This window comes from Symsagittifera roscoffensis, chromosome 4 (genome assembly GCF_963678635.1).
Source record: "Symsagittifera roscoffensis chromosome 4, txSymRosc1.1, whole genome shotgun sequence".
In the NCBI taxonomy this organism is placed as follows: domain Eukaryota; kingdom Metazoa; phylum Xenacoelomorpha; order Acoela; family Convolutidae; genus Symsagittifera; species Symsagittifera roscoffensis.
The window spans coordinates 37630907-37645491 of NC_087065.1; the positions used below are offsets into that span (position 1 = coordinate 37630907).

The window sequence follows — 14585 nt, forward strand, 5'->3', positions numbered from 1 at the left end:
AAATGAAAACCCTGTATTGCTAGATGATCTGTGACAACCTGATGATTGACATAATCAATAATTTTTAGGTTTGAAATGGGCGATATCAAAAGAGACGCTGATGTAGTTTTGGAAGCGGACAAGTGTCAGTTTGTGCTCAAGAAGAAGAAGCGGCAGTGTCGATTGACTCCAATGAAGAATGAAGTCTTATGCGGAGAACACATTATTCATTCTTACAAAGCGGACCAAAATCTGGAAGTTCCAACAAACGACACAACCCGTGATTTTCTTGAAAAGTTTCGGGAAAACTTTTCCAAATGAACTTTAAAAAAGCGGCTTTTTATTTCCCGTTAATTAGGCTAGGACTTAATGAATTTGTTTACAAGTTGTGCAAATTAATAGTTGTTTCACCCTTGCAATCTGCTTTTATGTTGTTTTCCTTGCTGGAATTGACTACAGAAATTTCCAAATTTTCATTTAATAATTCAAAATTTTTGCTTTAATAAGGGTAGCTTAGTAAATAAATCAAGTTGGTTTACATATTGAACATCACGAGATGCTGTTATCTCAGCCAGTAATAAAAGTGGAGCTCTTAAAAGAGTCAGATGTCCACTGGACCCAAAGCACACAGTTTGTGAGTCGAAGTTGACAAAACACATGAAAATATGCAATTCGAGAGACCCAGTTGAGCTTCCTTACTTCAAGAAAAACGTCAACCTTATTCCTCAAAGCGATGCGACAACAGTTAATTCATTTAAAATGACTGCATCATCAACTAGTAGTGATTTTTCAACTCCTTCCAAGAGTAAAATGGCACCTTCACCGGAAGAAGTCTCTGCAATTGTGAACAAAATTGAACCAAAATTTGGTCTTAAGTCTTCTAATTCCTTAGTGAAACAATTTCTGGACCACCCTAAAGTGTTTCTGGACGAAGCAGATCGCGATTTTACGTCAAAAAAAGGCAAAGAAGCTTATCGCCATGTTTTACAGATTGGGTCGTTACTACGAAAGTTGGAGGTGAATAACTATTTTGAGAATGATAATACTCTTTTTATAGAAATGGGAGCGGGCAGGGGACAACTATCATATTGGGCGGCGGTGGTAAAAGACAAAAAACTACCAATTTTGCTAGTCGACAATGCGAATGTGAAAAATAAATTTGACCATCACTACAAGTATGACTCGCCGGAGTTTTACCAAAGAATTAATATGAATATTGGAGATTTGGATCTTTCTGAAGTTCCTTTTCTAAAACAGTTTAACAACAAAAATAAAATAAATGAAGTCGAGTCGTGCAGCGACACGTTGCCAAATAGTAGAACATACGAGTTCTTAATGGCAACAAAGCATCTTTGTGGAGCAGCTACTGATTTTGCCATTACATGCGCTGTTAATTTTGCCAGAAAATCTGCACAAAACATACCCGACATGTTGCTTACATTTTGCTGTCATCACAGGTGTTCATGGGAAAGCTACGTTGGTAAACAATTTTTCCTAGAAAATAGTTTCACTGCAGAAGATTTTCACATAATGAGTAGAATATCAGCGTGGTACACATGTGGGGATAAATGGCATGCCGAGCATACAAATTCAAACGAGGGTGCAAAAAATGAAAATGAAGAGTACAATAATCTGAAGTATTCTGCAGAAGAGAAAGAAAGAATAGGACTGCAGTGTAAATATCTGATTAATTTGGGTAGACTGAAATATTTGGAGGGACTGGGAATGAAATGTGAAATGTACAATTATGTAGACTCGTCTGTCACTTTAGAAAACGTTGCTCTTCTAGCTAAATTCAACTCTTAATTTATTATTGCCATTTTTTTTATAGAGCTACGGTTGATATATTCAACGGGTTTTTTAAAAGATTTCTCTCAGCACAAAAGTGGTTTGGTTGCTCAAAGTTGGTTTTGTTGCGCAAAATTGGTTTTGCTGCACAAAATTTTCCCGCGTATCTTAACGCGAGATCTTTCAGAGTTTATTAACGCGAGATCTTCAAACAGTTCGACTTTAAGGATTTGAATCGACAAAATATGAACATAAAAAATTTTTACAAGTCGGAATAATTAAATATACTACTGTGAAGTAAGGCTATGATAGACTGAGAATAAAGAAACAACTAATTTCATATTTCTGAAATTTTTGCACAAAAAGCTCGTTTTTTTTTGTTAAATGGTTAATGTTCTTTGAAATATTATGAATCAACTTAAAAAAACATTGATGCTTTCGGTTAGATTTTTCACATTCGTTTAAAACCTTGCGTAAGATCTGTTATTATTTCTTGGAATAACTTCGATGCCTAATTTGCCAACTACATCAGTTATCATTGCGCAAACTATGAGATTCTGATTCGTTTGTAGATAAGTTTAGACGAAGAAATCCAGGTTGCAGCCAGAGAAATTGCAGCTACTCATTAAGTGATTTGAGCAATCAACGGCCAATTATTTGTTTTTCTCCTAGCTTATTTACTTATTTTGTATGTTTGTGCTTTTTTAAAGCTACAAAGGTTTTTTTCTTCAACTCACGTGATCAAAAAGTCTGGTTGAAAAATGGATATAGTCTATTAGAAAAATTAACATGACGCTTAAGATCAGCAAACTTTTCCAAAGCGTAGTATAGACTTTTTAAAAGTAAAACAACTTGTCTAAAAAATCACTGAAGTTATTTCTAATGTAAACTTTAAAAGTCCGATATTTTCTCAACCAACTGAGAACTTTCGAGCATTTCTGCGTTTCAAACAATCGTTGTAATGGAAAATCGATTCTTATGTTCGTTGTAAATTAACCAACTTTTTTTGCTACAGTTTCTGGTTTGTTTTTCTATTTGGACTGTGTAAGAATTCGTCTCGCTTTTATTTATATCAGCTTAGTGGTCTCATTTTGAATCTTTTAAAGAGCGGAAAAAATTTTGTATGCATGTGCTTGTTTTGAGAAGGGGACTTGTAAAGTTTTTTGTTTTTAATTTACGAAAACAGCTTTATGCAGCTCAACAAGTTTCTGCTCAAGTAGTTTCAGCTTTGCTACCGCTTCACAAGTTTGTTCCCATCTTAATTTTTCAATAAACTGCCCTGCTTGGCATGTTTTTCTTAAAACAAACAATTATCAAGACAAATCGAGACAAAAATCTCGAACTTGGGAGTATCTATTTTTCCACATTTTTAAACTCATTTCTGTCGACTTGGAGGCGTACTTCTCATTTTCTGTCGACTTGTTTGCCCTGTTATGTTTATTATATATGGCCACTTGTGCAAGTTTGCTCTTGGCCGCTGCGTTATTTACGTTATCGTATTGATTTGGCTTTTGATTTTTTTCAAATTCAGTTCATTTATTTTGTTAAGAGAAAGGCAAACTCCACTATTGAACCAAACTCCACAACGAAAGTGTAAATGTCAGGAAGAACGTGATTGATATCTAGCTTCGAAAATGGAATTTAAATATCAGATATCCCAGTGAATTAAAAGTTTTCTTTATTGATCCAGGTTTCTCAAATTTGGTTGATTTTACCAAAAAACACCAATTAAAAATTGTTCGGGAAGTTCTGAGAGCTTTAAGGGCACATGTTTTTTCTTCTTTTGAAATTGGAAAGTCAGCTTTTTTTCTGATTTCTTGCATTCATTACTCTTTTCAAACTGTCAGTTGGCTATGTTTGGATATCAATTGATTGTATTTCCGTAATCTGAGGAAACAACTAAAAGTCATTCACTTTTAAATAGCAAAATTATCAGGTCACAATTTGGTTTTTTATGCTGAAAACATGAAAAAAACACGAACGTTTGTTACGATCGACGATTCAGAAAGTTTTTTATTATGACTGAATAATAAGAAAGCAGATTGTAAGTTTCTTACCTGTTACCATTGTGAGTCCATAACGATAGGCTGGTATATCTCTGGAAAAAACTTAGTTGCAAAATGAAAATTAAAACTTTTTTTTACATGAACGAGACCAATCTTTATACAAAACTACAACAGACCACGGAGAAGATCACTAAAAATCAAAAAAATTTTCAAAAAGATATTGAAACCATGCATACTATAAAAAAAATTTTTAACTCTAATTGGATGACGCGAATCAGACTGAATTTTTGAGTGTTCTGGCTGCCACTTCAATTGAATGTGTACTGGTTAATTTTTTGTTTGAAATTACTTCTTTCAGACTGTTGCAGGTGTTTTTGTTTTTCAATTTAAGCCAATGTCTATAGCCAAAATATTTTTATGGAGTTTATCTTATAAATGGCAATGGCAAAGGTCCTTGGTTCGAATCTGACTGGACTTGTTTTTTTTTAAGCGCAAAATATTCCGTTTAAAAAAATGCCGGCTTATTATTTGTCTACTTATATTTTTTCGACTTAATTGCCACTTCGTAGATTTTTTTTTTGCTTCAAGCAAGTTATATTTTAGATGCTTTTAGAGTTTTGATTTACCTCTGCTGTTTGTAATTTTGCTACTCTTGGCTACGTATATTTTCATTTTTTTTGTTTGTTTTTTTTTCTTAATAAATTGATTCTGCCCAAATTATTCCCGCTTATATTTTATGAGCATAATGGCTTCATTTTGAGTGGTTTCACACAAAATGCTTTCATATCAGACAAATTGCTAAAAACTGTATATGAAAATTTTCATCACAACAATGTTTTTTCGCCTGTTTTTCTCTGCTTGATAAGTTTCAGCCAATAATAAATCGACTTAATGACCTAATTTAGCATGGTTTAACGAGTGAAAAAATAATTGCATAAGCGTGTGCGTGTGTTTTGAGGTTGAGATTATTGCACTCGAAATTTAAAAAGCATTTTTCTCAACTTAGGTCATTTTAGGTGAAAAATTAAAAAATTAAAAGACAAAACCTGTTCAAAACTTACGCAAAATTAATATGGTGAAATTATTTTCGCAAAACTTGGGCCCAAAGTTTTATCCCAAAAACCGATCGTTTTTTGGTTGTTTTAATCAATCATTTTTTGCACCAAAACTTCTGCATTGGTTTCTGACAAATCTAAATCAAATTGAGCCCAACAGAATTCAGGAAGAGTATATCTCCAAAAATTGACGCAGAACTTAAAAAAAAATTTGTACTGTAAAGTTGTTATTTTTTGTGGTAGAAATGACACTTAGCAAGCTAAATTAAATTTGTATCGAAAAAAATGAGGTTGACAAATTTTGCTTAAAATTTCAGGAGAATTTTTACGGTGCAATTTGTTTTTGCGAAACTCGGGCCTAAAATTTTAATCCGGCAATCGATCAACTTTGGCTGGTTTAGTTCATCAAATATACGCCAAAACTAACAAATCAATTTCTGACAAAAAAAATGAACTGAGCTTCTTACGTAGCCAAACAAATTTGAAGAAGGGTATAATCTCCAAAACAATGTAAAAATAACTTTAATTTTCTTGATTGACAAAAATGTGAATTTAACTAAATAAAACACCCCATTTGAATTAAAAACAACTATTGAAGGTTTTGTGCAGCCTTTTTGGAGATAATAATCTTTTTAAATTTTGATTGGTAAAATTTTGGCACCCAACTTCGCAAAACAAATTGCACCATAATAATTATGCCAAAAATCCAAGCAAGTTTTGTCAACATCCTTTTGCATCTATACTTGACCCAAAATGAGAAAAACGGATTATAAGTTTTTCAAACAAAACATCGCGATCAGTATCAAAATTTTCGTCTCAAAAAATCTGTGCCAATTTATATGGCAGTTAGAACACTCTGGGGCTCATCGACTTACTAACAGACAGACATAATGTGATTTATAACGGGATCATGAACAATTGCCCAATTCACAACAGTTTTGGCTTTATAAAGGGAACAGTTTTCCCCTCATGCCTTTCTACGAGTTTTTCTGCTATATAAATGTTGCCGTTTGAAGTTTTGGCAATTCAGCAGTTAATGTCTGCTCCAGTGACCGATCGCAATCATTCATTTGCAAGTGAGAACATTTTTTAGTGCTTTTCGAAAGACAGGACCAGATATTGCGTATATGAGGAGGCTGGACGAGTTCTGGGTGACCAGGAGTGCATCAGCCACGAGACTGTAGAGCTTTAAAAATATATATATTTTTGAACTAAACCATAAATTTCAATCCAGTTTATGCATTTAAGTTTTTAATGTGATGGGCGGCTCTCAAAAAAAGTTGGAGATAGTGAGAAAATAATTTTGTTTTTTAAGGGCAAACGAACAAAAGTTATCTATTTTTGTTTTCATTTGGCGCTTTCATTTCATTTTTTGGACCCGTCTCGAAGAGAAATAGCTATGTAAAATAAGATTCGATTCGGGTGAATATAAGAAATATACCGAAATGTGAAATTTGCCCTAATATTTTTCGCATTAACTCCCGTAATGGGTGAGGGGAGAAATGTTTGAAATAAGAAGTAATGAGGGGTGAAGGTGCCAAAAATTAAACGTTCGAGCATACTAGAAGCATTTTTCAAATAAGAGAAATTTTTTTAATTTTCATAGAAAGACTGAAATACTACTGACCTCGTTATTTTCTCCAATTATGTTCAAGTGTAGAAGAACGGCAGCTGCAGTTTTGATAGCCAAGAAAGACCCAACCTGTGCAAATATCATACGTTGATGTGCTTTTTCAACCCGCGCTCGCGAAGTCGAAATGCTCACCTGTCGATCTGAAAAATATATAAATGATATTGTTCGATGATAATCTTCGCAACAATCATCCCATTCAGCGTAATGCATTGTACATTCTATTAATTAAAGGTGTTCAGCTCTTACGGAGAAGCACTGTTGTGCCCATACTCAAAAATAACGTGCAATTTTTTTAATTTATTTTTAGGCTGGGTAATTCATCTGCATTTTCTGTTTTACTGGATATGTGAATAACTACATACTTGAGTCTCGTGCTGTGCAAAATTTGAGCAGGAAAGCGATAGATAAAACCACAATGGCCAGTCCGGGAAGCCCGAACAAAACACCATATAGCTGAATTATCAGATAGATACCCATCAAATGCTCTGTCAGATCGCCAGCAACCATTGTGCACTGGTCGTTGACTTTCCTGAAAAAGTAGATGGTCGGCCACTGGCTAACCCACAGACATCCAGTGGTGCAGACACTCACAGTCCAGACATGTTTGCGAGCCATTTTCTGGTAGTACCATGCTGGAACTGCAACTGACAGGTATCGGTCGAGACAAATGATGACTACATGCCAGTTAACTGTCACACCTCCGAGCCAGTCAAAACTTTGGATAGCTTTGCAAACCAAATCTGAAATATTGGCCTCAAAAATAGAAAAAACTATTTCCAAGAAAGTGTCCCCAAGAATAGCAACAGAGTTCCAAATCGCCAGGAGCTGCACCGCTAGACCAGATGGACTTTTTTCTTTGTCCTGTTTGCGTACGGTGAGTATGATCAGCAAGTTGAAAATAAGTCCAATAAACCCAATAGGACTAAGAAATAGTGTCAAAAAAGTCCAAAAATTGATTTCGTTTGCTTCCAGTGAAATTTCTGTTGCGGTGAAGTTCATATTATCCATGTGTTATTTTTTTCGGCTTGAGCTTTATTTCATTCAGAATCAACTTTGTGAATTTCCAACGAAAGAATATATACTTTTTAAATGATCGGAAAACGCTAATCGGATTTTAGTTTAAAAGAAATTCAGAAAGAAGTTGACATTGTAAATGGCCCGGCTATTTGACTATTGAAGAAGGTTGAAAACAGTAGAATAGAGCAGAAGTATTAACATAGAGAAATTCAATTAAAGTTGGACTTTTTCTTTCCGAAATCAATTTACCAGTGAAATAAACAAGAAATCGTTTCAATGAAACTAATTTTTGAAGTATAGATATTTGTAGCTTAAATTGAGACTGGGAGGCGCAAATTTTTTACCCAATACAAAATGGGACAAATTTTTTGTTTAATTTTTGAAAAAAAACAACGATTTCTCTTTCGAATAATAACAATTTTTCTACTATTTTATAAGCACCGCCTCTTTTTACAAAGCTATTCTTCAAAATCGACTTTTAAAGCGAGTCCTTTTGGCTCAAGCAAGGAATTATTGAACAAAAAGACTCGCATCCTGACAACAAAAACTTTTTGAATTATCTTTTTTAACATTCTTTCAATATATTATTTTTTTTGTGTTTTAAAGTTCATTATTTGACTCAATTCATTATTTCTGGCGCCGCGGTTGGTATTCTTATTGTTGAGAGTCATTTCGCTGATAAACCATCAGAGAAGTATTTTTAATTATCGAAAGGCACGAAAATGAACAAAAAGTCACGTCACGCCTCGGAAGTTGCCTGTTTACCGATTTAAATTCGTTGTTCCAATGGTGACTTGTCACGGGGCAGTACAACAGTGCCGAAGTACAACAGTGCCGGAAAAAAATTTAGTTCAACGGTGCTGAAAATGAAAACTTTGTTCAACAGTGCCAAAAATATGAACAAAATTCAGCATATTAATCAGCAGTGGAATACCAATTTAATATTTTGATCCAGTTTTTTCAAAAGAAGTGTCAAAATGTTTTTTTTTGAGATTTATTCAGCTTGAAGTTAATATATTTAGGGCTTAGGAATTGTAAATTGATGAGCAATTAATTGCAATCATTCAAGTGCAATATATTGACCCTTGTTTCTATCAGTTTTTGACAAGCAATTAATTGATTTAAGTTGAACTTTATTGTTATGGCAAATTAATGTTAGTTGCATAACCACCAATTTGTTGGGGGCAGTACAACAGTGCCGAAGTACAACAGTGCCGAAAATTTTTTTTAGTTCAACAGTGCCGAAAATGAAAACTTTGTTCAACAGTGCCGAAAATATCAACAAATTTCCACATATTGTTATGGCAAATTAATGTTAGTTGCATAACCACCAATTTGTTGGGGGCAGTACAACAGTGCCGAAGTACAACAGTGCCGAAAATTTTTTTTAGTTCAACAGTGCCGAAAATGAAAACTTTGTTCAACAGTGCCGAAAATATCAACAAATTTCCACATATTAAAAATTAAATCGGCAATCAAAAATTAAACGGCGAACATTTACAATCTTAAGTGGCACACTTCAAAGTTTTGGGAGAGAAAATTTGCAGTTTAGACGTTTTGGCGCCAAAAAATTGTTTAATTTGCAGTTGCAGACATTGTGGCGCCGAAATTCGAAATTGGAGTGATGTTCTTTGATAATTAGCGTCAGTAACTTCTCGCTCTTTAGAAAACGCGTCTAAATTATTCTGAAAATTTCCCGCATTTTTCGGCAATGTTGTACTTCGGCACTGTTGAACGTCCCCCTTGTCACGAAGCAGATTCATCGGATAGATGATTGAATTGATCCCAGATAGTTGTAAGCTTGAAGCAAACATGGATATATTTTTCTACTAATATACTAATTGGAACCAGATCTAAACTAGTATTTATCATTGGTTATGATTATGATATTTTATCTCTATAAAAAATTAAATACTAACCAATTATACTCCATCAAACTAACAACCTGTTTATATTAAAAGTGTTGAAACTACTTGTAGTTTCAACACCAGAACAATTTGAATTTAACTTAGAAAACAGTTGTTCTCATTCTGGAACTAACTCGCGTAAACCGGTGTACACTAGATCTTTTGAGACTAGGAGATTTAAGAGTAAGATTAAGATTGGTATTAGACTAAGAAGTTGCACGAATCTATCCGGCCGAAAATAAGATTGCGTGACGAGCAGACGTTGTACCTTATCTGAAATTACTCTATGAGTATATTAATCCATACATAACTCATTTGGTGCGACCAAAAGTCTCGAACAGACCTTAACTAACCTAGACTCAGACAAAAATTAGATTAGAATTAGACAAATACAACATTTTAAAAAAGTTATATGAAAAAAACTTAGTAGATATGTCTCTACGACTCAATAGATCAGAACCAAGTTTCCGAGCAAAACGAGAACAACCCAGTATTGGGAGAAGACCTCGAACAAGAGACGACATACGATTAGGAAGAAATCTAGCAATTGATTTCATGATAGTATGACAAAAACGAGATCAAACTTTTGTATTTGGGATACTACCAGCAGTAAATTTAAATTTTCTTTTTTTGACTTAATACTTTGAAGAATTACCTTCAATAGTCTTTCATGGCGCTAAACCTAATGATTGTGCAATAACGACTAATAAAAACAACACTTGCGTTTTCCTTAAATCAGCTTCAAATTAAATAGTATCTTGAAAAACAATTTATTGAAAATAAAATTATAAAAATTAGTTAGTATAAATCATAATTGTTAGTATATATAAATCGTCTCTTCATCCCAGCTTCGTCACCTAATACATAACAGCGAGTTTCAAAAACTAACAATCATCAAAACTAAAACTTAACCTTAACCCTTTAATTTTTAACTATCAAGGCTTATCCTTGCTTTCACTTAAATTAATATCATTCAAAATAACAGATCATCAAGGCTTTCCTTGGATCTTGAAATTAAACTACATCTAAATTTTTAAATTTCTAATAATCTAAATCTCTGATCATCAAGGCCTATCCTTGGATCAAATAGAACAACTTTGTTCTCCTCCTCCACATTTACTTAGGGTCTAATGACCTCAAACGTCAATTCACTACCCAACCCTTATCAAAGACTCAGAATTAACAGAAATTTTTCAAAAAGCAAACCATTTTAATTAGACTAATCAGTGAAGATTTTTGGTTACTCATCCTTCACTTGATCCCCCTCCTCTTAGATGACCCAGGCTAAAACACTTAAACTTAGTCAGTCATAAAAAAGTATCTAACGAACTACTTGCGTTGTAATTTTACCTGAACCTTGTAGACTGACTTACTGTTCTCCAACCCCTGATCACAAATCACAGCCCTAAGTAAGATTAGGTAGGTCTATCTTAGCTTAGAATTAGTCACGAGAAAGTACAAATCATTCTCAGGAATCGATATACGCTTTTCTCACCAACCTAAATATTCGACCTGAGTTAAGCTAACCACAAAAAAACGTAAGAACTAACAGTTTAAGACATTATAAATCACTAACCCCAATATTGCATCCATCATCCTAAACTTTATGTCAAGAGACAATTTAGGAAACAAACAAAGATTTATATTACACAACTGTTTAATTAACGACGAAAGATACGACCTCTTAATCACACCACACAGACAATCAGTAGGATACATAAGAACAAAAAGACAAACACTAAGAAAGAAAATAATTAACAAACAAAAACAAATCATTAGGAAACGATTTTCAAAACGAAGAAACGCAGTCTCAGAATCAGAAACAAGCGCAATACAAGAACTCCACAATTTAAAAGATTCAAAAAAAACCATCAGATTGACGATCAAATTTATTTTTCTGACTCAGAAACCACGTCAGCAGCATCAATAAAAGGAAAACGTAGAATAAAAAATTGTTACACAAACAAACCAATACGTCTGTACAATTGGAATCAACCAATAAGACACATTGAAAATTACACGTTAACAAAGATACAACACAAAAATGTTTCGAAATGAAGATAACCCAGAAAAGTCAGTACATCCTTTTTTAATATCTCCATTAACTGAAGCTCGAGGACAGGTACAATTTTGTCAAAATTTAATCGCAAACTTATTCGAAAAAGGAGAAAATCCGTGCACAAGAGAATTGCCCGATGTAAAAATCAAAAGACAACTTCTTGATCACTATCTCAAAGGTATATGTAGTCTCACATCACAAAATGGAATCTACACAATAGAAATCAGATCACCAAATACCTTTCTTGACAGATATCTCATTCAAACTGATGATGTAGATATTGGATTTTCAAATGTTTTTACACAAAACTAAGCATAACTCAATAAGAGCAAACTCAATATTCACAAATGATGTATTCTCACTTATCTATAGCTGTTGATTTATATTATAATTGAATGAACCTCAAGGCGATCTACCAACTCAAACATCTCGACATTCAATTGTACGACAGGAAATACGCATATTTTCAAAAATTTTAAATGCAATTGAGAAGATCTAACAAAAAAAGAAATAAGACAACATGTTAGACACGATTTACAAAAAAAATTAGCATGGTTCACTATCGATTATTTAAATCACAAAATTGATCTTATTGAACAAGCAAGAAAAAATTTTAGACCACAAAATACAAATGACAAAACTGTACTAGCAGAACAATCAGATTATGTTTGGGACCCTGAATGGTCTCATGAATTATTTATTGATATACCAACAGATATTTCAAGCCAAGCAATTAGCACAATCTCTGTTCACAAAGATTATGTTAGAGATTATTATTTATTGATATATCAACAGATATTTCAAGCCAAGCAATTAGCACAATCTCTATTCACAAAGATTAACTTACAATTGACGGAACACCTTTAAACTATAATTCATTTTTTCCTGAAAGAGCAGGAAATAATAGTTTAAACTCTACTTTATAACTCAAGATAACTTAAACGGAACAAGAAATCTTAACCGGTTTACGCGAGTTAGAAACTAACTCGCGTAAACCGGTGTACACTAGATCTATTGAGACTAGGAGGTATAAGAGTAGGATTAAGATTGATATTAGACTAAGAAGTTGCACGAATCTATCCGGCCGAAAATAAGATAGCGTGACGAGCAGACGGTGTACCTTATCTGAAATTTTTCTATGAGTATAGTAATCCATACATAACTCATCTGGTGCGACCAAAAGTCACGAACAGACCTTAACTAACCTAGACTTAAACAAAAATTAGACTAGAATTAGACAAATACAACATTTTAAAAAAGTTATATGACAAAAACTTAGTAGATATGCCTCTACGACTCAAAAGATCAGACCCAAAATTCCGAACAATACGAGAACTACCCAGTATTGGGAGAAGACTTCGTACAAGAGACGACGACATACGATTAGGAAGAAATCTACCATTTGATTTCATGATAGTACGACAAAAACGAGATCAAGCTTTTGTCTTCCAAACCCGAAAAAATAATAGGCTCGCATCGTCCAAAGAAAACACCATCATCCATCCTACACTAAAACAATGAAAAACTAAAACTCTCTAAACTCCGGATGGTTGAAACCAGATCTAAACTAGTATTTATCATTGGTAATTTTAATGATATTTTATCTCTTTAAAATTTTAAATACTAACCAATCATACTCCATCAAACTAACAACCTATATATTTGTAAAGTGTTGAAACTACTTGTAGTTTCAACACCAGAACAATATGAATTGAACTTAGAATACAGTTGTTCTCATTCTGGAACTAACTTGCATAAACCGGTGTACACTAGATGATCTCTAGATCTATTGAGAACAGGAGATTTAAGAGTAAGATTAAGATTGGTAATTTACTAAAAATCTATCCGGCCGAAAATAAGATAGCTTGACGAGCAGACGGTGTACCTTATCTGAAATTACTCTATGAGTATATTAACCCATACATAACTCATTTGGTGCGACCAAAAGTCACGAACAGACCTTAACTAACCTAGACTTAAACAACAATTAGATTAGAATTAGACAAATACAACATTTTAAAAAAGTTATATGACAAAAACTTAGTAGATATGCCTCTACGACTCAATAGATCAGATCCAAAATTCCGAACAATACGAGAACTACCCAGTATTGGGAGAAGACCTCGAACAAGAGACGACATACGATTAGGAAGAAATCTACCATTTGATTTCATGATAGTACGACAAAAACGAGATCAAGCTTTTGTCTTCCAAACCCGAAAAAATAACAGGCTCGCATCGTCTAAAGAAAACACTATCATTCATCCTAAACTAAAACATTGAAAAACTAAAACTCTCTAAACTCCGGATGGTTGAAACCAGATCTAAACTAGTATTTTTCATTGGTAATTATTATGATTTTTTATCTCTTTAAAATATTAAATACTAACCAATCATACTCCATCAAACTAACAACCTATTTATTTGTAAAGTGTTGAAACTACTTGTAGTTTGAACGCCAGAACAATATGAATTAAACTTAGAATACAGTTGTTTTCATTCTGGAACTAACTTGCATAAACCGGTGTACAATAGATGATCTCTAGATCTATTGAGAACAGGAGATATAAGAGTAAGATTAAAATTGGTGTTAGACTAAAAATCTATCCGGCCGAAAATAAGATAGCGTGATGAGCAGACGGTGTACCTTATCTGAAATTACTCTATGAGTATATTAATCCATACATAACTCATTTGGTGCGACCAAAAGTCTCGAACAGACCTTAACTAACCTAGACTTAAACAAAAATTAGATTAGAATTAGACAAATACAACATTTTAAAAAAGTTATATGACAAAAACTTAGTAGATATGCCTCTACGACTCAATAGATCAGATCCAAAATTCTGAACAATACGAGAACTACCCAGTATTGGGAGAAGACCTCGAACAAGAGACGACATACGATTAGGAAGAAATCTACCATTTGATTTCATGATAGTACGACAAAAACGAGATCAAACTTTTGTATTTGGGATACTACCAGCAGTAAATTTAAATTTTCTTTTTTTTGACATAATACTTTGAAGAATTACCTTCAATAGTCTTTCATGGCGCTAAACCTAATAATTGTACAATAATGACTAATAAAAACAACACTTGCGTTTTCCTTAAATCAGCTTTAAATTAAGTAGTATTTTG

General features: G+C 33.3%; 1 protein-coding gene across 2 annotated transcripts; it reads left to right on the plus strand.

Moving 5' to 3' along the window:
• Positions 1-39: 39 nt before the first annotated feature.
• On the plus strand, positions 40-1792 carry LOC134843748 (tRNA:m(4)X modification enzyme TRM13 homolog). Of its 2 annotated transcripts, none has more exons than XM_063860003.1 (2): positions 40-259; positions 551-1792. In XM_063860003.1, the coding sequence occupies exons 1-2, from the start codon at positions 76-78 to the stop codon at positions 1783-1785; spliced, it is 1419 nt and encodes a 472-aa protein (XP_063716073.1). In that variant the 5' UTR covers positions 40-75; the 3' UTR covers positions 1786-1792. The 2 variants fall into 2 exon arrangements, with proteins under 2 accessions (XP_063716073.1, XP_063716075.1); XM_063860005.1 differs by having other exon boundaries at positions 72-259; positions 555-1792.
• The last annotated feature ends 12793 nt before the right edge of the window (positions 1793-14585 follow it).